Source organism: Callospermophilus lateralis, chromosome 1, assembly GCF_048772815.1.
Source record: "Callospermophilus lateralis isolate mCalLat2 chromosome 1, mCalLat2.hap1, whole genome shotgun sequence".
Lineage (NCBI taxonomy): Eukaryota > Metazoa > Chordata > Mammalia > Rodentia > Sciuridae > Callospermophilus > Callospermophilus lateralis.
Window position 1 is genome coordinate 70412052 of NC_135305.1, and position 22600 is coordinate 70434651.

Here is a 22600-nt window from a genome sequence, read left to right on the forward strand (position 1 = left end):
GGGGTACTAAAACCTGATTTAAGTTCAGTGAGATTGTATTTTCTGAAACTAAAGAGAGGTGATACACAATGTGGCCCTAAATTTATTTTAAGACAGGCTAGCTAGTCATTTCTACTATTTTGCTTTGCAGATTATGAAACTAAGAATGACATACAGTTAGAGATATGTGTACAACTGGAAAGTTCTTCAAACAGTGTGGAGATTTTCCATAATAAACTTAAAATATTAATCCTAGATTAAATTGTGTATTTCTGATGCATTTTAGAAATAGATGAAGGAGTCACTTTTGGTATATTAACAACAGCATTACACAGATCAAATTGCTATTTCTCTGCATTACACAGATGAGTACACTTCAGAGAAAACACTTATAAAAGGTTCCTACAAGGTATATCAAGATGATCACAAAGCTGATTTCATAGAACTACAGTGGAAAGTTAATCAAAAAGGGTACATCTTGATTAGGACGCACCCAGGTAGCTTACCCTCATCTTGCTCAGATTTCTGTAATCATAGTAACTCTCATACTGTTCTGCGATCTTCCGGCACAAGATGATGCCATTCTCCCAGCACTGTGGATAAATGAATGATGTAACTGTAACCCAAACGAATTATATAACTTTGCATCCAAAGGTCAGGATATGACTGCGTTCATATAATGAAGTCTTACTCCTTAATCTTTATAACATACCTTGAATAGTATCTCTGCAATTTTAAATATGAAAACACTATGTAATTAACATGCAGATTACTTAAAAGCTTTAGAAAGTTGGAAATGATACCACACCACTACAGTCATTAACATATGGTGCAGGAACAATATTTTCTGGTGTTGTTCAGAATCATCATCTTGAAATGACTGCAGTTCCACAATGGCCAAGTATATGGATACGCACAGGCCCTCAGTGCTGGGGAGAGAAGGATTACTGACCCTAAGGTCCAGTTATCTGGGCTGGTACCTCCATTCCTTGCTGGGCTAACTTGCATTTACAAATTATACGGGTCCAACCCAGCTGGGTATTCTCAATAGAAATGCAAAAAGTCATTGTTTTAACATAGGCATCAACATACTTTCTGCAAAGAGCCAGGCAGGTAATATGTTTGGCTTTGAGGACCATATAGTATTTGCCACAACCATTTATCCGTTATAGCATGAAAACCTCCATAGACATGAATGAATATGGCTGTGTTCTAATAAGAATTAGAACACAAAAGTAAATTTCACCTATTTTTCACATGCTATGAAATATTCATCTTTCAATTTCTTTCAAGCACTTAAAAATGTGAAAGCTATTTGTAACTTGTAGGCTGTATAGAAACAGGAGGTAAGCCATTTGACCTGAGGGTCACAGTTTGCAAACTCTGATCTGGCACAAACTCCTGGAAATGGTCAAATATAGGAAGTCAAGAAATTTTATAACAGTTTATCATACAGGTAAAAAATTTATAACAGGAGGGTACAAAGCCATTTCTTCTGCTACTAACATAATGCTATGACAGTGTAGTCAGATAAATAATAGAGGCGGATATGAAAGAAGCAATTTCCCTGCATCTCATTTTTAGGCATACCCAAATTTGTTCTGTACAAGAATGACAGCCACTAGTTGTGTTTTAATTTTTTCAGTTTAATTTTTGCAATTTGGAAGAGATATTTAAATCCAAGATATACCACTGAAACATCCAATGGTTCTGATCAAATAAAGAGTGGTGGTCAGATTCACAATTGTTTAAAAAAGAGAACTGTGAGCCCTTAAAGAAGGAGAGGAAGTGATGTGGGGCAAAGTTCTTAATTGTAGTAAGTGTTTTCAAAACCCCAGGCATCTCTAAGTATATGAAGGATGCCATAAACTTCTTTAGCAAATCTAGTTTTCTATATTTTAAACAAAAACGTGGAATGGGGCAGAATATATGCCAATATGGACAGCATGTGAAGGTTGATGATGTTTTTTTCAGAAAATAAAATAGCTAAGTGTTACGGTCTGAATGTTTGTGTTTCCTCCTAATTCACATGTTGAAATCTTACCTTCCAAGGTGATTATATCAGGAGGAGGATCCTTTGGGAGGTGAATATGTCATCAAGGTGGAACTCTCATGAATGGCATCAGTGCCCTTAAAAAGGGGCTTCAGAGAGCTGGCTTGAATTTCTTCTGTTCATTAGCCATCCAGTCTATGAACTATGACTGGGTATCGAAACCTCAAGATCAGTTTATCAAAGTGTAATGCAAAGTTTGTACACATGGGAAACTTCTGGAGTCCTCCTTAAAAAAATCACAGATTCTCCAGCCTCATGCTACTTAATCAGAAAGTCTAGGGCAGAGCCTGGGGATCTGCATTTTAACAAGTTCTAATGCACATTAAAGTGTGAGGATTCCTGATCAAGGAGGTAAGCATCCGTACACTAGAAATCAAAGGAAAAGGGACGCCAACAGTCACCTCAGGCGAGACCATGGGTCAGGCAGGGCTACTTACTTTGCCTCTGTCAAAGTTCTGAATGATGGTGAGGTGCAGGTGCTCCTTGCGCTGCCATTCTGTTTGCATGGGGTAGGTCAGGAACTCTCTGAGGGGCCGATCCGACCACTCCAGCAGCTCATCATACAACAGGAGAGTGTAGGCAGCCTCTGCAAGGCAAGTGGGGAGGCAGGAACTTAGCTGTGACCCCAAATCACCCCCCTCCAAATGGGGTCAGGAAAAACTGTTCTTTAAATTTTGTGAGATAGTAGAAAAATGTTCAGAATATATGCAACAACAGTTTAATGAATGGTGAGTTCCCTTGGATAACAGGGACTTGTTCAGGACTTGTTCAGTGGCTAGTATTCTCTATTTCTTTTTACTGTTCCCCTCCCCATAACCATATGCTATGGTCATAATACACATGCTCAAAGATTTCTTGTCATAGTTGGTTCCAAGATGTAGCAGGGTGGGGGACATGCTTTTGTTTGCTAGGACAGTTCATGGGGATCATTGAGACCTTAGAAAGGGCGTGTGTAAGAAACAACTAAAACCAACAAAAAGAAAGGCATCTAGAATTTTGTGGTTAACAAAGAGTTGAAAAATAGAAACTGCTTTCAGGGGAGGAGACATTCAGGGTGTAGCCAGAATTGAGAAGGGCAAAGAAGCCAGTGAGAAGCTGAGTGAAGAAAAAAGACAAAACAAAACAAAACAAAACAAAACAAAATAAACCCAACAACAGAGAAGAAAGAACTGGAGAAAGTGGAAAAGTTAAATGAGGTGTGTGTGTGTGTGTGTGTGTGTGTGTGTGTATGTGAGAGAGAGTGAGTGAGCAAGCACAACGTCTTGGGCTGTTGATAAGTCCCCAATAGTTGGCCCCACAAATTTCAGTAAAAGGATATTGAAATCATTACATGCTCGGTGTGTTTGAATTTCAAGTAGGGAAAACAATAACAACAACAATAACAAAAGGGGTGATTTTTTTCTATACACACATAAACAGAAATGCTGGACTGTTGACTCAGCATGGTTAACGGATAGGTCATGTGTTTTATAGAATACTTGCCATACTGCAGATCTCTTCTTTTCCTGAACCACAAATAGGGTCAAAAAGATCAAGAATAGGAACCAGAATTCACTGTCATTAATGAAATATTATAATAGTTTTTCCTTTAATATTATAATAGGCAACTTATTTTCTAAATGGAATAAAATGGACAAACCCTATGTTACTAATCCATTTAAACACTACTCCATCTGTCTCTCAAAAGTGTTAATATTAGCTTCTAACACAATATCAACACGTGACAAACCGTTTCTTAATTTATTTGTCTTAAGGCAACTCTACATAAAGTTCTGAAGTAACATTTTAAGTTCTGGAGTCCTCCTTAAAAATTTTTAAAGAGGCCATCTCCATGTAAAAAAAAAAAAGTGTAATTTGAAAGGCCTGCAGCCCTATCATTTACTCTTGTCTCTTCAGTACAGAAATCCCAGGAGATATAAGCTCTGGCCTTTTTTTTTTTTTTCTCCTCTTCAATTATCCTTAGGCGAGCTCAAACAATCTCCTGGCTTCATTTTATTATTATTATTATTATTATTATTATTATTATTGCAAAAATGTTTAGAACTCTTTAGCAGTCTCTTATCTTTTCCCTTCAGTTTGTGCACTTTTAACAAAACCATCTTCCTTCATTGCAAATAGTCATGTTGCTTCCCTGATTAAAAGCAGTCCATGACTCTCAATAGCTAAAATAATAAATAAATTTAGGCTTCGTAAGGGAGAAGACTGCTCAAGATCTGGCTGCTGCCAATCTCTCTGCTCCATCATTGCTCCAGAGTTTCTTCAAGCCTTTCCCCCTTAGCTGGCAGAACAACTCCTAATTTATTTTAACGTTGGACCTTAGGACTTATTTTTGCTTCTTTCAAATTTCTTTGGTGACACCCACTGCACCATAGTACTCAGAATAGCCTTCCCACAGCTGTTCACAGAGAGTGACTTAAAGGACCATGAAGGTCGATTTCATAAGACAAAACAGACTGTTGGATGCCAAGGGCAGGAAGAGTGGAGAAATAGTGTTTAATGGGTACAAAGTTTCATTTAGGAAGATGAAAAAGTTCTAGAGAGAGATGGTGGTGATGCTTGCATGACATTGCTGCTGAACCACACATTTAAAAATAGTTAAGATGGCATATTTTATGTTGTGCATGTTTCATCACAATTAAAAAACAAAGAAAGAGCAATAAATATCTTCAGCCCCTATAATTGCTTTCCCAATCTTGCTCGTCTTTGGAAGGTCCAGGAATACTTGGAGTGTCAGGTGTGGGCGAGTTGCCCCTGGAAAAGTCTGGAAAAACAAGGAGGCATGTGCAAGTTGCCAGGAGAAGCTGATAAATGACTGAACAGGGGCTGGGAAAGGTGTGAAGACAAACGACAAGTCCGTCAGAACCTGATTTGGGGAAATGATGATACCTAGCTAAGAGAAATGGTGTGTGGAGAGTAAGCTGTAGAAAATTTCTTATTAACCAAAAGCACATGTACTTTGAGGTGCAAACAACATGATCAACCCATGAGGCTGATTTTGAACAAGCTGATAAACTGAATATTTTCATGCATTGTTATATGTTTATTCTGCATACTTATTTATTTAGTTGTGGGTGGACACAATACCTTTATTTTATTTATTTACAGGTGGTGCTGAGGATTGAACCCAGGGCCTCACACATGCTAGGCAAACACTCTACCGCCGAGCCACAACCCCACAACCCCCGCCCTATTCTGCATCTTTAGAAGACAACATGTGTTGAAGAGGAATGAATTTCCAGCAGATGATCTTTTAAAAAGTGTTCATGATTTTAAACAAAATCTATCACTACACAATTAAATGTGGGTTATTCCATTATTCTGAGAAGTGTACAGTGAGGACACAAATATGCAAAAATAAGCAACACAGAAGAGTACAGATGCATAAGGAACAGGAGGCAGCATCGTGAAAGTTTGGAAAAGGGCTAAACCAGAAATGCCTTTAATTTACTTAAACAGAAAGAAAAGCTTTCCCATCAATTTCACTTTCTCCAAGGACACATAAAAACGAGCACATAAGAAAGAAAAACAAAATGTTACATGGGAAAAATACTTATTACTTATGACTTTGGGGAACATACAACTGCAAGTTCAGTAAATAAGGAAAAAAGACCTATTCTGAAGTATCGGATAAATTTGGACTTTATTTCAGAGAACCAAAATATATCCATTTCATCTCTAGAATAGTTTGTCCTCAGTTCCCTCTCTCATTTCTTATTTTATGGACTTGAAAATAAAATTGGTTTCTACGTTGTTTCCTTAGTGATTCAAGACCTATCAATACTGAAGGACAATCTTCCTACCAGGTGTTAAAATTTAATTAATGGTTCATTAGTGATACACTTATTTAAATCTTACATTGCTACTATTTTAAAAAGTTAGAAGACTAAGGAGAAGAACACATCATCTCTGTCCTCAGAGAAAACTCACCCTTTATCTGGGTATTACCTGTCTGTATACCCACACACATAATATATATTTTAAATGTAATATATAATTGATAAGAAAAACAATGTGATAAGGGTGCCCATGGAAATCTGAAAAAAAATACAATGTGGGGGAAAAAAAATAGAAATGGAAACATCAGTTTGTCCTCTAGGTGAAAGCTGGTGGACTGGAATCAGTGAGCGAAAGAGAAAGAAGAGAACTCCAGTGAGGGTCGGAGGGGTGTGGGGGGTGGGGGCTTCAAGGAGGTGATACAGGAGCTGGGGCCATTGGATGAAAGGAAGGTATGTACAAGGGGAAAGATGAGGCTGAACAGACAAAGGGTAGTTCCATTATGGCAGGCCTTGAATGAAGGACTTGAACTTTACTTTGTAGGATAATACACTGACAGCAGACTCACATCTAGAGAAGGGGTTAGGAATTTTTTTCTTAAAGGGCCAGACAGAAAATAATTAGGCTTGTGGGGCAGGAGGTCTTCATCTCAACTCGAGTCTGCCACTGTAGCACAAAAGCAGCCATAGACAGTACAACAATAAGGGGGCATGGCTGAGTTCTAATAAAACTTTCTTTAAAGAAACAGGTGTTTGGTTTCCAAGTTGTAGTGTGCTGTTCCTGGCTCTCAAGCATAACACTGGTAACTGTTGAGGGGGTAGGGGCAAGAATGATGAGGTCTAATAGAGGCAGTGAAAGTGGAAACAATGAAGAAACTGGGAGCAATGAGAAATTTTGAGGAAACAGAATCAATAGAACCTTATGAAAGACTACTTTGAGGGAGGTTAAGAAAATCAGAGTCAAGGATAATATCAAGGTTCACAGATTGAGTAAAGAGTGATGCTATCAATTGAAGCAGGGGAACCACAGTTAGAGGCAGGTTAAAATTCTGGGGACCATTCCTTTATTAATTTAAGGCATGGGTAGGGGCATGATTTAAGAGTCCCTTGGAAGAACAATGCAGTGAAAGGCCAAGATTCGTAGTTCCTGACTCCAACGAAAAGGTCTGGTTAAGACACAGTGAGCATATTCCACTGTCTCTTTTTCAGGGATTACAATTAAATGTTCCTGACAGGATATATAATACAACCATTGGAGGATTCTGAAATCTAAACTAAGAGCAGGTAGCCTGAGGAGGAAAACCAAAACTCCAAGAATGATCACGATGAGTTGAGTTCAGTTTTTATCTTTTTTTTTTTTTTTTAAGAGAGAGAGAGAGAGAGAGAGAGAGAGAGAGAGAGAATGAATATCTTTTTTTGTAGATGGACACAACACAATGCCTTTTTATTTTTATTTTTTATGTGGTGCTGAGAATCGAACAACCCGGGTCGTGCCCATGCTAGGCAAGCGCTCTACCGCTGAGCCACAATCCCAGCCCAGTTTTTATCTTTTGACTCCCGTGTCTGTCTTACATTTCCTTCTTTCCTGGCACAGCAAATGGGAAGAAAGAGAGAGCTCCCTCCTAGTCAGAGAACTAGGAAGGGGACATCCTGTGAGCCTGCAGACTCTTCTGGTCTCCCTCTAAGGAAGGCCTAGGAACAAAGCTGCCAACCGTGGCGGCAGCAGCAGCAGTGGGAGCGATGGCGGTGGCAGCAGTATCTTCCACAGGTTTTTTAAAACTTTTAAATGTTTTTCTATTGGTTCTTTTTAGTTATACATCAGAACAGAATGTAAAATGGCATAATGATAAAAGCATGGAATATAATTTGTTCTGATTCAGTCCCCAGTACTTCCCTTTTCCCTCCCTTCCTCCCAACCTCTTGTTTTCCCTGTACTTTATTGATCTTTTGGCTACTTAATTTTTTGTTTGTTTTTAATTAGTGCCTTGTGGATATACATGATGGTGAGATTCATGGTGTATATTCATATGTGTAAATAGGAAAGTGAGATCATGGCTTTTTTTTTTTTTTTTTTTTTTTTTTAAATCTCACTGCTTGGGCCCCAGCAGATGGGAGGACATCAAAGTAAAGAGGATCTAACCCTGGCTCTTATAACCAGAATCCTAGGAAAGGGAGTTTCTGGGAGTTGGGAAGAATGGGGTGGATACAGAGATGGAGAACTTGAGAAAGAGATTTTCTAATTTCTGTAGGAAGTCTTGGGCTCAAGTCCAAGGTGCACATTTGTAGAATGGGTCATGAGAGACATAACTAAGACTCTGAGACATGAACAATGGTGTGGATCATTGCTTAGGTTACAGAACTCCTTCTTGGGAGGTACCCATTAAGGAAAAACCAGAATGGTAACGCAAGAATTTTGAAAACAAAACTAACACTAGAATCACAAATTTCAATAGGGGGTTCAGGACTTGAGGTTTGAACCTAACTGGATTGATTGTTAAAATTTAAAAAAAAAATGTCAAAATTCTCCAGAAATTTTAAGAGAACCCAGAGTTTCAAAACATAATATTCAAAAGGTCCAGGATATAATCCAAAATTACTTGACATTCAAAAAACCAGGAAACTAAACAACTCTCAAAGGGAAAAGGCAATTAACAGATGCCAACCCCAAGATGACTCACATATTGGAACCATAGACAAAGCCTATGAAACAGCTATTATAACCACGCTCCATGTAGTAAATAGGAACACTTCTGAATAACTGAAAGGAAAGTGAAAGCTATAAAACACAAATAATCAAATGGAAATTTTAGAATGGAATAATAGAATAACAGAAACAAAAAGTTCACTGGAAAGGCTCAACTGTTTGGAGATGACAGGAGAGAATCAGGGGACTTGAAACTGAATCAACAGAAATCATCTAATCTGAAACTAAAGTTGGGGAAAGAAATGGACAGAGCCCTAAGAACTTATCAGAAAAAAAGGCCTAATATTCGTGCCATTGGAATCCCAAAAGAGAAATGAAGGATTGGTGTAGCAATGCATTTGGGAAAATAATGCTGGAAAACTTCCCAAATTTGGTGATGGAAATAAGGTATGGATCCAAAAAGCTCAGCAAACTCAAATACGTTCATATATAACATAATCAAGCCACTGAAAACTGCAGAGAAATGTTTAGAAGCAACCACAAAACAGGTATGCATTAGAATAGGTGAATAATTTGAATGACTACATATTTATCATCAGAAACCATGGAAGTCAGAAGACAATGGAGCAGTATTTTTAAAGTACTGGCACAAAAGAATTACTCACTTAGCATTTTACACTAGCGAACATATCTTTCAGTGAAACAGGTGTGCTTTACTTTGAATGTGGAATGTCCCCCAAAGGTCTATGTGTTAAAGACTTGGTCCCCAGCTTACTGCCATTGGGAAGAGGTGGAAACTTTAAAAGGTGAGGCCTACTGTGAGGTTTTAGGTCATTGGGAGTGTGTCCTTGAAAGGAACAGTGGGAATGCTTCCTTCTTCTCTCACATTCTGGCCATGAGGTGCATGGTTTGTTTTGTCACATGCTTCCGACCATCATGTGCTGCCTTGCCACAGGTCTAAAAGCAACAGGGCCAACAAACATGGCTTGAAACCTCCATAAGTGTGAGCCCCAACCTTTCCTCTTTATAAGCTGACTACTGTTGTTATAGTAAGGGAAAACTAACTAACACAAGGTACAATGAAGACATTCCCAAATGAAGGAAAATGAAGAGAATTCTTCATCATTAGATCAGCCTTAAAAGAAAAATCAAGCTGTTCAGGTTTAAGGGAAATAATAACAGGGAAACCAAGAACTTCATGAATGGGGAAAGAGTTACAGAAAAGGCCAATATCTGAGCAAATATAAAACATCATTTTAAAATTCTTTTGAGATAGGTATGAATGTTGAAGGCAACACCAATGCATTATTTGCTACAGTTTTGAATGTAGGTAGATGTAATACATATGACAAGTATAACACCAAATGGGGAGAATATTGGGATCTCTATGGTTATAAAGTTCCCATATTTAGCTTGAACTGGCAAATCACTGTTAGTAGATTGTAAAATGTTAGGTATGTATTTTGAAATCCTAAGATCGACCTCTAAAAAGTTATACAGAGAGAAATAGTCAAAAAATAGAGTACTTAGAAACATACACCTAATTAAAATATATTTTAAATTTAAAGTAGAAATGCCTGAGTACTCAGCTCTAATTACAAAAAAGCAGAGGAGTTATCATGTTTAATACATCAGTATCTAGCCCACTTCCCCAAATCTGAGCCAAAGACAGAATTACCTGTAAAGTTCTGTGCTTTGAGATGAAGATCATAAAGTTTGTGGATATACCGTATATACATCTCTTCTTTGTTCAGTTCAGTCTTATAGAAGTTCTGTAAAAAAAGAGAGTACAGGCATGGATAGTTCCTCAACAGTTATACCTATAATTATTTCCCATTTTCTTTGTGAAGTCAAGAGAATTTGTCTTGTGGAAGAGAACTGATGCATTTTTCCAGGTAAATATCTTTTTAAAAATGAAATAAGGAGCTCGATGATAGATTTTTAATTCAACACTACCCATGTTAAACATTATCAATTGCTGGATATGCTGTCAGTAACTCTTAGGTTATAACCATTCATTCACATTTCTTTTGTTACTTGCTATTATTTTTTTGTTAGTTTAACAGTCATCTAGACGATCATCCTATTTATCTAAATATATTAAAAATATAAAATAGATTAACATGCTTATTCACTTTGCTGGTTGATATTCAAAGGACAGTTCTTTAATTTTAAAAATATATTTTTCTCTAAAAAGTCTCTGAGACATATAGGTAAGGATTAGTAGAAACCATGGAGAAGCATCCTCCTACCCCAAGAATTATGTAAAAAGAGGGTAAATAAAAATGTTCTTTGTTGTTAAGGTATTATTCTGCATTTCTTACTTGTGTTAGAGTTTAAATGTTTCCAGTTTATGTATGAAACATAAAGGGACAGATATTTTTATTTCTAGTTGTTATTATGGGGCATACTTATTGAAAATATTCTATTCATTTATATTAAAACATCTGGGTGTTACCAAACTGCTCTGAAATGTTATAACAATTGTTACCAAAAACTCATTTTAAAAGATTTTTTTCACAGTTATAGATGGACAGCATGCCTTTATTTGTTTTTTATGTGGTGCTATGGATTGAACCCAGCGCCTCACACATGCTAGGCAAGCACTCTACCACTGAGCTATAGCCCCAGCCCACCAAAAACTCATTTTTTTTTTTTTTTTTTTACTTAGCTAGACACATATGCTGGTATTTTAAAGGTATATTTATAAGCATCAACATCTACTTCCTTACCACACTAGAAAGTGCGTTAGTCCTCAATGAACTTAGTAATCACAAGAACGAATGTATATGAATTTGGATTCTAGGAAACACATTATATTTGAGTCTCCAAATGAGGTTCTTTCCTTGAGTAGATCAGTGTATATCATGAAATTTCTATTTAAGATGCTCAAAACTGCTGGTGTTACTTATTGTTGCTGTTTTGACTAATGCTACTTGGGACAGAGTTGAGGGAAAATAAGCAGTGACAGGAGGAGAAATCTGTTGACACTAAGTAGCAACAAGTTTTTCAGGGGGGAAAGGGCCAGGAATTCTGACTGTTTCTGAAGCTGATTAGTTAGACAGGGCTTTGCTGATGGACTTTTAAACAAGCCAATGTGACTGCTTAAATTGGACTTGAAATCTGATGGCCCTCTATTGGATGTACCTTCTGCCCACTATCTTCTGGTGTCCATTCTCCAAGATGAGGACTCTTCTCACCGGAGACACTGACATTAAGTTCAAGACTTCAACAAAAAGCACTGTTTTATTTTTTCCAATTTATACCATTATCCTCCTTCTTTCCTTTTGTTTCCTGTAGACTCCTGGCATTCTTTGAAAAGCTAAGTAAATAATGCTATTCAAATCTCTCTCATTATAACCAAAATCATTTTAATTAGCAAGAATTGTTGTACCATAAACACAGCCTAACAACCCCACAGCAGGTTTCTACATTATTAAAGGCTGATTTGCTCTAATAGCTTTCTGGTAAGAAGCTGTTTTCTTTGAGAACAAAAATAAGTGATGTCTCTATAAATGAATAGTTCTTAAGGAAAAAAAAAGATCTCTCCAGTCAGCAGATGAGAATATTTCACATATGTCTGGCAAAACTTGTGACACAGGAACAAAACAATAATTACATTTCCTAGTATTAGTCATGTCAAATATTATGCATTTTTGCCGATTTCACAGTAGAGTTTAACTCTGATCTTATAAGGGAAGCCAGAGCTCTCCTGAAGGGGATTTGGATCTGATCGTTCCAAAGACTTAAGAAAAAATCTCTCAAAGGAAGTAAGTGGTTGAAGAGAACCATATTGCTGCAAGAAAACATCAAGAACTTTCCATATGGAGTAGAAGTTAAAAAGATTAGCTTCAAAGTGATATATCTGGTCCTGTAATAAGTGTTCTTGTCCTGGACTGAAATTGCAATCGCTCTTAAAATGTTGACATTTTCTCTAAGGACTATTCTTGATTATGGAAAATTATCAGTATAAACTCTCGTCTCATGTGATTAGTGATGGGGCCTCTGGTTTTATTAAATCTCTGGTTTATTCCTACTAGAAGACTAGAATAAGCACAGTTAGGGCAAAGTACTAATCTCTGGCCCAAGGAAATGATCTCTTCTTTTTTATACCAGTTGAGGATGAAGAACCAAGGGACAGCATTAATTTGGCCACTTCCAACTGGAAGGCACCTGTGAAAGGGGATGAAGACAACGGAAGAGGATTCCTTTGGGAAACGTGAAGGCTTTGTTTTGAGGTTTCTGAGGTGACTTTGTGCCTGAAGTTGCTCTATAGTCAGGGTTAGGGAGACAGACTGAAGTTTACTGAGCTCTTGGCTGTTCTCCCCGAACACTGACATACAAGCAGGACATGAGAAAAACAGGCTGAGGTTTTCAGTCTGATGAAAGACTGACAAAAGCTGGCAGGAAAGTAGGGAGATACGATGGTGGACTTAACAGGAATAAGTGTTCAAGGTTGGAAGTGATTGCAAGGGCTGACACCGTGAGTCTGGGCTGATGATCTGGAGGTCACTGTTGGGTCTGATAACAAAAATTATGGGAGAAAGGTGCATAATACATGGATCAGATGTAGCCTGATAGAGGATGCTCAGGTCTTGCTATTTTTAGGAGCTGATATTGGAGGTGGAGACGTAGCAATTAAATTTAAAATGAGAAGGAAGAGGTGGATGTGGTAAAAGAGGACAAAGCCATCAACTCAGAGATGAAGAACAGTGTAGCAAAATATTAGTGAAGTATAGAAAGACAGTCACAAGAAAGTGAAGCTTCTGAGCTTTGAAGAGGGACTGTGAGAGAAACAAAATTTAAAAGATTGAAACCAATGAACTAAGGTAAGACCGAATCAAAGAGGGGATAAAAGAAAACTTGAAGGCAAATAGAGAACAACGCAGCTTTTTAAGGGGTCCAGAGGATCAGAGGAAGAGTGAGAATGGCTGTATAAGTACTTAGAAGAGATGTTTCACCTATTTTGCAAAATGTAAGAAAAACAATCCATGAAATTCACAAATTTGGAAGTGGAAGCAGTCATTCTTCTTATATTTCACATCGGAGTGAAGGAAATTATCAAAATCATTAATTTACCCTGTATTAAAATATGAAAAATAAACATTTAAATGTGTGGTCATTTTTGTGCTCCGTGGTGAGAATCATTTGGTGGGTAACACTTTATGTCAATTTTGGTTTGCTCAGGACAATTGGTTTAGATGGTTATCCTTACATAATATTTAATTTCACTCTCAAAAATGTCCTGCCTGGGTGATACACTATATGGTCCTATGGTTATGATGCAAATCTTAACAATAGGGCTATCATGAATTGAATTTGCAAAGATGCTAGTGGTTGAAAATCAGTGGGTGAAAAAGAAAATTGTCACTAGTTCACAAAAGAAGAGATCAGTAATGTTTATTAAAATATAGAATGATTATGACTCTGGAGAAAGGAAAAAGGACACAGAAGCAAAAGGACCTCAATCTGGGGATACTGTGCCTTTTCCCAGGACGAGACTGGAGGAGGGCGAACAATGCAATAAGGGCTGTGTTCTCTGAGATCTCATGAGGTCTGCATTAGGGCTGAGGGCGTGCACCTGGCACATTCTGCAATGTTCAGAGCTGAAGATTTTCTGAGCTTTCATGCAATCTGCAACTTGCCATGAAGCTGAGCAACATTTCTAAACTCTTCTCAGAAACATCCAAGGGGGAAAAAAAATTCCAGATTAAGAACAAACAAACAAACAAACAAACAAAAAACAGTATTTCCATAAAGAAAACAAATGTTAGGATAAAAGGAGGAAAAGGAGAATGGGTTACTAACCAGAAGGCTAACTGTACAGCCGATCTTTTTGCCATCTACCTCTCCCATTTTCATGCAGTCCCTAAAAACAAAAAGCAACAGTCAGAACTTCCTTCTTAGGAGCACATACGTGAAACCTCTATCATCTTACTACTTGCTATTTTTCTATAAATCTAAAATTATGCAAACAACAACAACAAAAATTCCAACTTACTTCTTAGGGGCAAAAAATGGTTGGTTACTTTATCCCCCACCCTCAGAGCCCCACCAAAATGTACTGTCAGAAACCAGAGGCAATTGTGAGAGCTCAGAGAAAGGCTCCGGGGACTAAGGGTCTCTGGTGAAGCTGGGAAGCCAGAGACTCCTGAGCAACAGTTTCTGCTGAGAGTTCACTTCAGCATCAAGGTCTTGCTCCCTCTCCAGGGAAAGGGGCTCAGGAAACAAGTGTGAAGTTACTTTGAACACCTTCTAAAGTGGGAGGAGAAGCAGCTGCAAGCTTGGCCACGGGCAAGAGAGTGAGCGTTTTGTTTTATTTGAAAACAAGATCACTGTGCATGTAAATGAGATGAACTCCTTTGCAAGTCTAGATAATACAAAAATCAAGGAATTAAAGCTAGGAAAGGTAACAGTGGAGTTTTACCCTTGCAAGCCCCACCACTTTAAAAAGAGATAGCCTTGTGGTACATAATACTGCCTTCCCTCTAAAAAGGAAAGAGTCTATTCTCTTTACCCTAAAGCAAAGGAACCACAGAGGACTTTCTAGTGGTTGAACTGAAATTGTCTACTGGTTGAGACAAAAAAAAATTACTTTTTATTATTGTTATTATTATTTTGAGAACTGTCAGGGATGACTTTGAGAGCCCTCTCAACTCTCCAAGACTTTGAAAGATGAAAAACCAAAAACAAACCCAAAAGTGCCCAGATTAAAAACTCTGAACTACCTGGTTACGAGTCCAAGGTGTGATTATCAGTTCCTTGAGTGATGAACTCAAGTGGAACCCTGACTGTATTCTGGCTATTTGCTATTCTGGCATGCAGCATTTCTAGAGAACATGGGATGTGGCTTACCTGTAATCTAGCAACCTCTCCATTAGACGAGTTACAGTGGCAATTAATGAAACGCCACTTTCCCTCCATGTTTCCCGCTCTATTTTCTTTAGTAGACTGGAAAAGAAAGAACCCGGGGCATTTTCAACATTTATTTTTATCAGTCACCATGACAACCATTTTACTTTCATCAGTACCTTAAATGCCTTAGCAACCACTGCAACATTTCACAAGTAGCACAATTTGCAAACAATGTCTTACCTAGGATAGGGACCAAATAGTGGAATTCTAATCCAGGAAGCATTGACAAAGCAAATTGATTTTCAGATTATCCAAGTTATAAAATATGAACACATGCACATAATCAGATTTTCAAGAATATACAAAAGCACCTCACATCTCAAAGACATTTTTTTCCTAGCTTCTCTCTTGTACTAACAGAGGCTTGTGCCTCACCACATCAAATAACACTGCAAGAGGTGAAAACAGGAGTACCTCCAAGTTTACTTTTAAGTAAGAGCTTGCTTTATTCACATAAAAATGTTTTCCTACCTCTCAGTGGAATGCATCCTCATCCAAGCAATTCTACCGCAACGCAACTGCTACAGGAAAATCCTTGTACAGGCGGGATGACGTTTTGCGTTTTTTCCTTTCACTTAACATTTGCCCACTCAATACATATTGTACTATCTGTGCACTCACTCAACAGTTTCATTCATTTTGTCATTAATCACAGAGGATTTTCTAAGTGGTTGTTACAGCAGATTGATGACAAGTACTGAACCACGTCTCTCCTCCTACATCTCCCCTTGTCCTAAACACCTTGGAGCACAGGCACTATGTAAACACAAAATAATAACAATCATAATAATGAGGATCTGTGTTACTTTCACTCCGCCTCTTGGCAAATTAACATTGTGCTTTGCAAAGGCTTAGTGACTGAACTTACCCCCAAAGATAAAAAACAAAAAAACAAAACCCATGAGCACAGCAATATGAGGATTCCTCCCCTAGCCCTCAGAATTTAATGATCATGATTTCTGTCTAAAATCTTTTTTACTTTCCCTTACATCATGGTTAGACTGAAAGAAAATATTTCTTTCAATACAATACTTTCAGTACAATCTAAGCATATCATGTATGTACTTAGTGGAAAAATAAACACTAAGGAAAAAAGCTATCTCATCAAGGCTTTCTTTGCAGCCATGTTCTCCCCAATTGTCCTCTTTTTCTTGCTATTTCTGTCCCAGGGCCCAGTTTTCTGTCTTGTTTCCTCATCTGTTACCTCTGTATTCCCAATAATTTGCCTTCCTAATTTAAAAAAAAATTTTTTTTAGTTGTTGTTGGACACATGCCTTTATTTTATTTTTATGTAGTGCTGAGGATTGATCCCAGTGCCTCGCATGTGCTAGGTGAGCTCTCTACCTCTGAGCCCCAACCCCAGCCCCTGCCTTCCTAATTTATTCTAAACTATTTTATAGATTAAAGGTGGGTGGGATAGAGATTGCATATGGAAGAGATGAAACTCATTCTGGCAAATCTTCCAGGGGGAAGGTCCCTTAATTTGTTTAAATGCATTTTCTTTTAAAAGCCTCTGAACAGCACCTGTTTCAAACTTAAATGGCAAGCTGGTATTGAACCAAGTCCTGAAATGAAAACCTGCCTACCAAAGCAACACAGGATGATGCAGAAATTTCTCCAAGTGACAGCCTACACCTCATATACTTCAGAGGCTAAAAAACAAAGAATTCAAGTTAAGTAATAATTCTAAAAATACATGGAGACTGCTTTCATGAGTTTTATTAATTTTCACAGCCTACTGAGACAGTAAGGAGTCAGAGCCACATAATCCTCTTATAAGAAGAGGCAAAGCTGTACACGATCTGTTTTCTTGACTGACTCAAGACCAAAATGTTAGGACTGAGTCTGGAACCCAATTCACCTGTGTTTTCACCCAGGCTTGTTCCTTTTGTTGGGAAGCTTGCCAGTTCCCAGTACACCTGATAGGAACTGATAAGGAGAAGCCATCAGCAGCAAGAGAAGAATCTTTCTACATATCTTATGCCAGACTGGGTGTCTTCATTTGGTCTATAATCATGCTCATGTGCTCATACTGAGTACATAGGGACCCCATCTCATCATAGAGAGAGGCAATTCTCATTGCTAATTGATAAGGCTGCTTATAAGCAATGTCACTCTATAACACTGGGGATCTGGATAAAACACTGGTGTTGCCATATGACACTGCTCACCAGGCTCTGGGGGTAAAGAGGTGTCAGAATCTGATTCTCAATCTGCCTCCCTCTGTATCATAACAGGATCGTGCTGAGACTATCACTCTGAATATACTAGTATCTGTGCATTCTCTTCTTAAACTACCCAAAGAGTTAAAGATCTAAGGTATGATGCTACACAGTTAATCTTCTGTCTCCAAACAGCAATTAAATATGTGATCATAAAATAAAGATCTTTGAAATAATTTGAAGTCTTATTGAATTAGAGCATAAGAAAGAACTGAGATGGATGCTACTTGTTTGGGGGAAGCCCTTTAATTTTCCCCAAGTAAATCAGGCCTACTGTGTGCTCTGATAGCATAGTCACTGCTGCATTCCAGCCCTACACAAATAAAGCCCAATAAGTGAATCAGGTGGATCCAGAGAAAGCAGAATTTGGTTCTGATATTCTCTTTTAGATAGTTAACATTGCAGTGTCTGCTTCATAATTTCAGTGCTAACAAAAATTATAAACCCCACTAACTTCAAAAAGTTGTAGTATGAGTACATGGAGATGATGTTGAGAGGCCAGGAAAGATGAAATGAGTTCTAAGGTACTCTGCGGGGACTACTTTGGCAGGTATTACACTTTAGGAAATAATGAGCTACTTTCCGCCTTTTCAGCTTCCGAACAAAATTTAAGATATTTTGGGTATAAATTACAGAGAACTGAGAATCTGTACCATAATGGCGTGTGTTCCTAATTCATAATGTGTGCAGTGACTCACTGTGATCATGCTAACTCACTGTGATTTCTATCACCAAAACCACATTTTATTGTTTCTTGAAATATAGTTGAGATTTTCACTTTCTTATCTGAGTCCAGGCAGTAATGATATTTAATTATCACTTCAGATTTGATTTATTTTCAATATGCTGATCACAAAAGCATGAAAGAAAAATATTTATAGCAGCCTTTCTAGTAATATCCTAAAAATCAACAAAAGAATAAAAATCTCCATTGAATGAATCAGGATTCTTAAAATAGTCCTAATTACAGAGGCTTAATATTTTAATTATTGGTTTGCTTCTAATGTCAAAGTACATCTTCTATTTCAAAGTCATATTTATACACAAGCAATCCAAACTGCATGCTATCAGGTCTTTATTAAAGTAGATAAGAGGCAATATAGAACTATGCATGTATTTATTAATCTTGTGAACTTATTATAAATAATTAATCACAAATCTCAAGAGATTCATTTTACTGAGTGCTTTTTCATTTTAGTTCTTTGTTCAAACCAAAGACTAGTAACTGAAATGAGAGCAGTTTTCAAAAGCAATTTATTATATTGGATGAGGTTTTAATCAGAATTCTTACTAAACTCCAGCTGTCATGGAAGACAGACGCTTTGTACACAAGAATGAACAAGGGATTGGTGAATAATTATTAAAAGTTCGGGTTTAATTACAGTATCAGAAGAAAATGGTGTTCAGGGCTCAGTACAAAGAATGCATTTTATCACCCACCACCACCACATGAAATCTCTATACCCTTTCTTGGCTTTTCCGTTCAATATAATTTTCCTGAAAGCTTCAAGAATGATTTTGAATCAGGCAAGCTGAAATCTACCCAGTCTATCAGTCACTTATAATATTTTTCAAACCTATATAATAGTATTTCCACCGTTGTAACGTAATAATCCTAAAGTGAATTACAGAATCTTATATTTGGTCATCAATACCAAAATACTATTCTTGAATTTTAGCTGACAGTTGGCTTAAGGACAATTAAAAGTATATTTCATAACTGCAAATGTAATGCTGAACTATTTTGATACTTCTCTGAAAGGACTGAAAAATTTTTGAAAGATCAATGAGCTAATTCTTTCTTCAAAAAAGAAACATCTTGTAAGTATATCAGGTTCGAAAATGACTAAGATCCACAGAAAGCCATACAGAGAACAGGTACCAGAAGAGAGAACCCAAAGCCCCGAACCATTCTCACGTGTCCTCTCTAGCCAGTTCAACACAGTGGATGAACACTCAGCACAAGAAATTCATTCCTGTGACTGTTACCAGGTAATACTGGTAGGGACAACCACAAAGTCTCTTTATAGCACTCCATTATTTCTCTATCCTCCATACAAATCCCAAACACATAATTTATTAAAAATGATTTGCTTCCGTCATATTGTGATAAGAAACACCAAAGAAGCACTAAATAATCATGAGTGAATAATCAGTATAAATGGATTAAACCAGGTTCTAAAGAACAAATGCAAAATAGGTTAATTTTTCCAACAGCAAATCAGCCAAGGATATCAGGCTTTGGAAATCACTGAACAGACGTGTTACAATCATATCCCTTTGTCCCTCTCCCACTCATAGCCCTACTTAAAATCATTATCTTGAAGCAATGTTTTTTCTTCTTTTTTTTTAAATTATTAGGCATGAAAAGAGTGAGATTTGTTATGTAACACATACGACCTGTCCTAATCAGAGATTAAAATAAGGAGACATGTCTAATCATCAACATAATAAGATCCATTTTCCAGAGTTAGGCAATTATCCTTTATTTCACACTTCACAAAGACAAAGCAGTCCTATGAGACCCAAACTGTCTTTGCAACTCTCAGCTACGCCAGTGTGGAGCAGCTCAGGACTGACACCAAATCCCCTGAATAGAATCGACTTGAGATAAAACATTACTCACATACTGTTGAAGAGCTCCCGGTACGTTTCATCACCTTTGCCTTCTGACATCAGGCTATCCAGTTTGTCAATTAGCTTTGCTTCCACCTGAAACATACTCAAATATTACTCTTCTTTCTTCCTGTTCACAAGCATTTCTAGGCAAATTAAAGCATATTTATTTATCCCAGGGAAAAAGCCATACTGTATTTTGTGAAAGTGACATTATCAGCCATGGTTAATAGCAGACATCCCTTTGGAATTCTATGGGCCTCATTTGGATTGAGTTAACTTCAAACTCCCTGCTGGATGGCTTTGCCTACTGCCAAAGACATCTATCTATCTGTGATTCAAACACGAGTGCTTGCAGCCCAATTTAAATGTTTGAATTCTTTTTTAGGGACTGTAAAAACTGGCAGTCCTATTTCTTTTCTCTTTACATCACTATATATAAGGACATCAGCAAACTAACATGCCCACATACATGAATTTAAATCTTTGATGTGTTTTATATCTATTTTCTTTCCTAAAACAGTTGAGATTGCACTAAATCTTTACTGAAGTTGAGAACTTGTCCTATCCATGTGCAGATGGTAGACCCATGGAAATATTCTAAGTCAGCAATAAGCAGCAGGGGAGAGAAAGGACTATAGTCAAAACATTTATATTTTCAAGGATGTAAATTCTTTGGAACTTGAATATCAGGAAGAAAAAAAATATCCTTTGATCTATCTGAGGCAGGAGAAGAGATAGAAAATGAAAAACCTCTCTATGGCCAGAGAGAACTGAGACAATTAGGGATTTTGAGGGCTATTTGACTTGGTAAGTGGGCTGAGCCCAATTATTTCTTTAAACCAAATTTCAAGAAATAAATACAAGGGGGAAGGCAAGTGGTCCCCACTGCCCCACCCCCATCACCAAGCATTAATTTTTCTTCTGTGTGTGATACTGGGATTGAACCCAGGTTTATTCTACCACTGAGATACATTCCCAGCCTTAAAAAAAAAAAAAAAAAAAAAAAGATAGGCTCTTGCTAAATTGCCAAGACTGGCCTTAAACTTGTGATCCTCCTTCCTCAACCCTCCTGAATAGTTGGGATTACAGGTGTGCATCATCATACCTGGCAAACACAACTTTTCAAAATCCTTTCATTTTCCTAACTTTATTAAAAATAAATGTATATAACAATACACATGAAATACCCAAGCTTTTGCTAATTGAATCACTTTTTGCAATTGCCTTTTGCAATCAGACAGCTCATACAGTTGACAACGACATCTATGATTTGAGGAAGATTTCATTTAGAAAAGCATGAACAAGGGTCACATCCTAAGAGCAAACAGGGTAGTGCATTGACTGTGTGAACAGACAGTAGACCCACTGTCTCCAGCTTAAGGGACTTGGCATGGCAAAAGCAATTGATCCCTTATAAGATCTGGTGCTCAAATCAGAATGTCTGTCTTCCCCAAGCTAGAGAACACTATTAGAACCTATGTCAATGAGAAATGATAGGTTCATCCCCTTGGGATTTCCTTTGCAAGAATTCCCCCTGCTTTTTTTCTTTAAATTAATTCTCAATGCTTCAAGCTAAGAACAATAAAACATACTGTGAATCCAATGCTCAAAGCTAAGCCATTCACCAAATACAATGTGCAGACCACTAAGCTCAATGACTTTAAGAATCATTAACTCTCTGATTCCTCTATTCTGTGTCCAATTGGGAGCAGATAAAGTCTCTGTAAGTTCTTAAATATAGAACTGGGAAATCAAAGACTTTTTAACTGAAGGGGCTTTCCTGGAGGCTCAGAGGAACACAAGACCAAAGAGAAGTGTCCAGGCCATGTGGTATGGGAGAGGATAGACCAGCCAAATGAAGGTGTGCTGGCCCCAGCCTTCATTTCCCAGCTCAGGGTTGAATCTGGAATCAGAGATGCTAGAGGGGAAGTGAAATTGTTTCAACTGTTTTAAGGAACACTTCTGCCTACCTGCTTAAAGTTGCCACTCCGCCTCTGCTCCCAGTCCATCATATCATGAAAAATAGGAATCATGACATTCCGGAGATCTGGCTGGGGTATCAAGGTCACTTCTAGGAAGGGGCCAATCAGGGCAGGGATGAAGTGCAGTTTGTGTTCTCCTAAATTGAATACAATATATAAGTTTTAGCATATTTAGCCTTAATAATGTATCAGAAAATTCATATTATAAAATGTAGTTTGAAACTATCACTATAAGAATTTTCAATTATATATTATAGTTATCTCCAAGAAAAAAACAATCATAAGATACAATTAAAATTATACAAATCATGAGGAATTGACTACATGTTATTATACATTCATACATTAAAATTTTGATGCAGTTATTAAAAATGAGCCTGAAGAAGGATAACCCAGGTGAAGTTTTTCAATAT

At 37.4% G+C, this 22600-nt stretch overlaps 1 protein-coding gene across 1 annotated transcript in view; it reads right to left on the reverse strand.

The window, feature by feature from the left end:
- The window catches only part of Dock4 (dedicator of cytokinesis 4), a 445040-nt gene that overhangs the window by 33929 nt on the left and 388511 nt on the right, over positions 1 to 22600 (reverse strand). Inside the window, exons 31-37 of the mRNA XM_076835166.2 lie at positions 22176 to 22324; positions 20213 to 20298; positions 15305 to 15400; positions 14258 to 14318; positions 10128 to 10221; positions 2470 to 2618; positions 486 to 572 (exon numbers count right to left, since the gene is read on the reverse strand). Coding sequence (XP_076691281.1) covers positions 486 to 572; positions 2470 to 2618; positions 10128 to 10221; positions 14258 to 14318; positions 15305 to 15400; positions 20213 to 20298; positions 22176 to 22324 — 722 coding nt within the window. The remainder of the gene's footprint in view (positions 1 to 485; positions 573 to 2469; positions 2619 to 10127; positions 10222 to 14257; positions 14319 to 15304; positions 15401 to 20212; positions 20299 to 22175; positions 22325 to 22600) is intronic.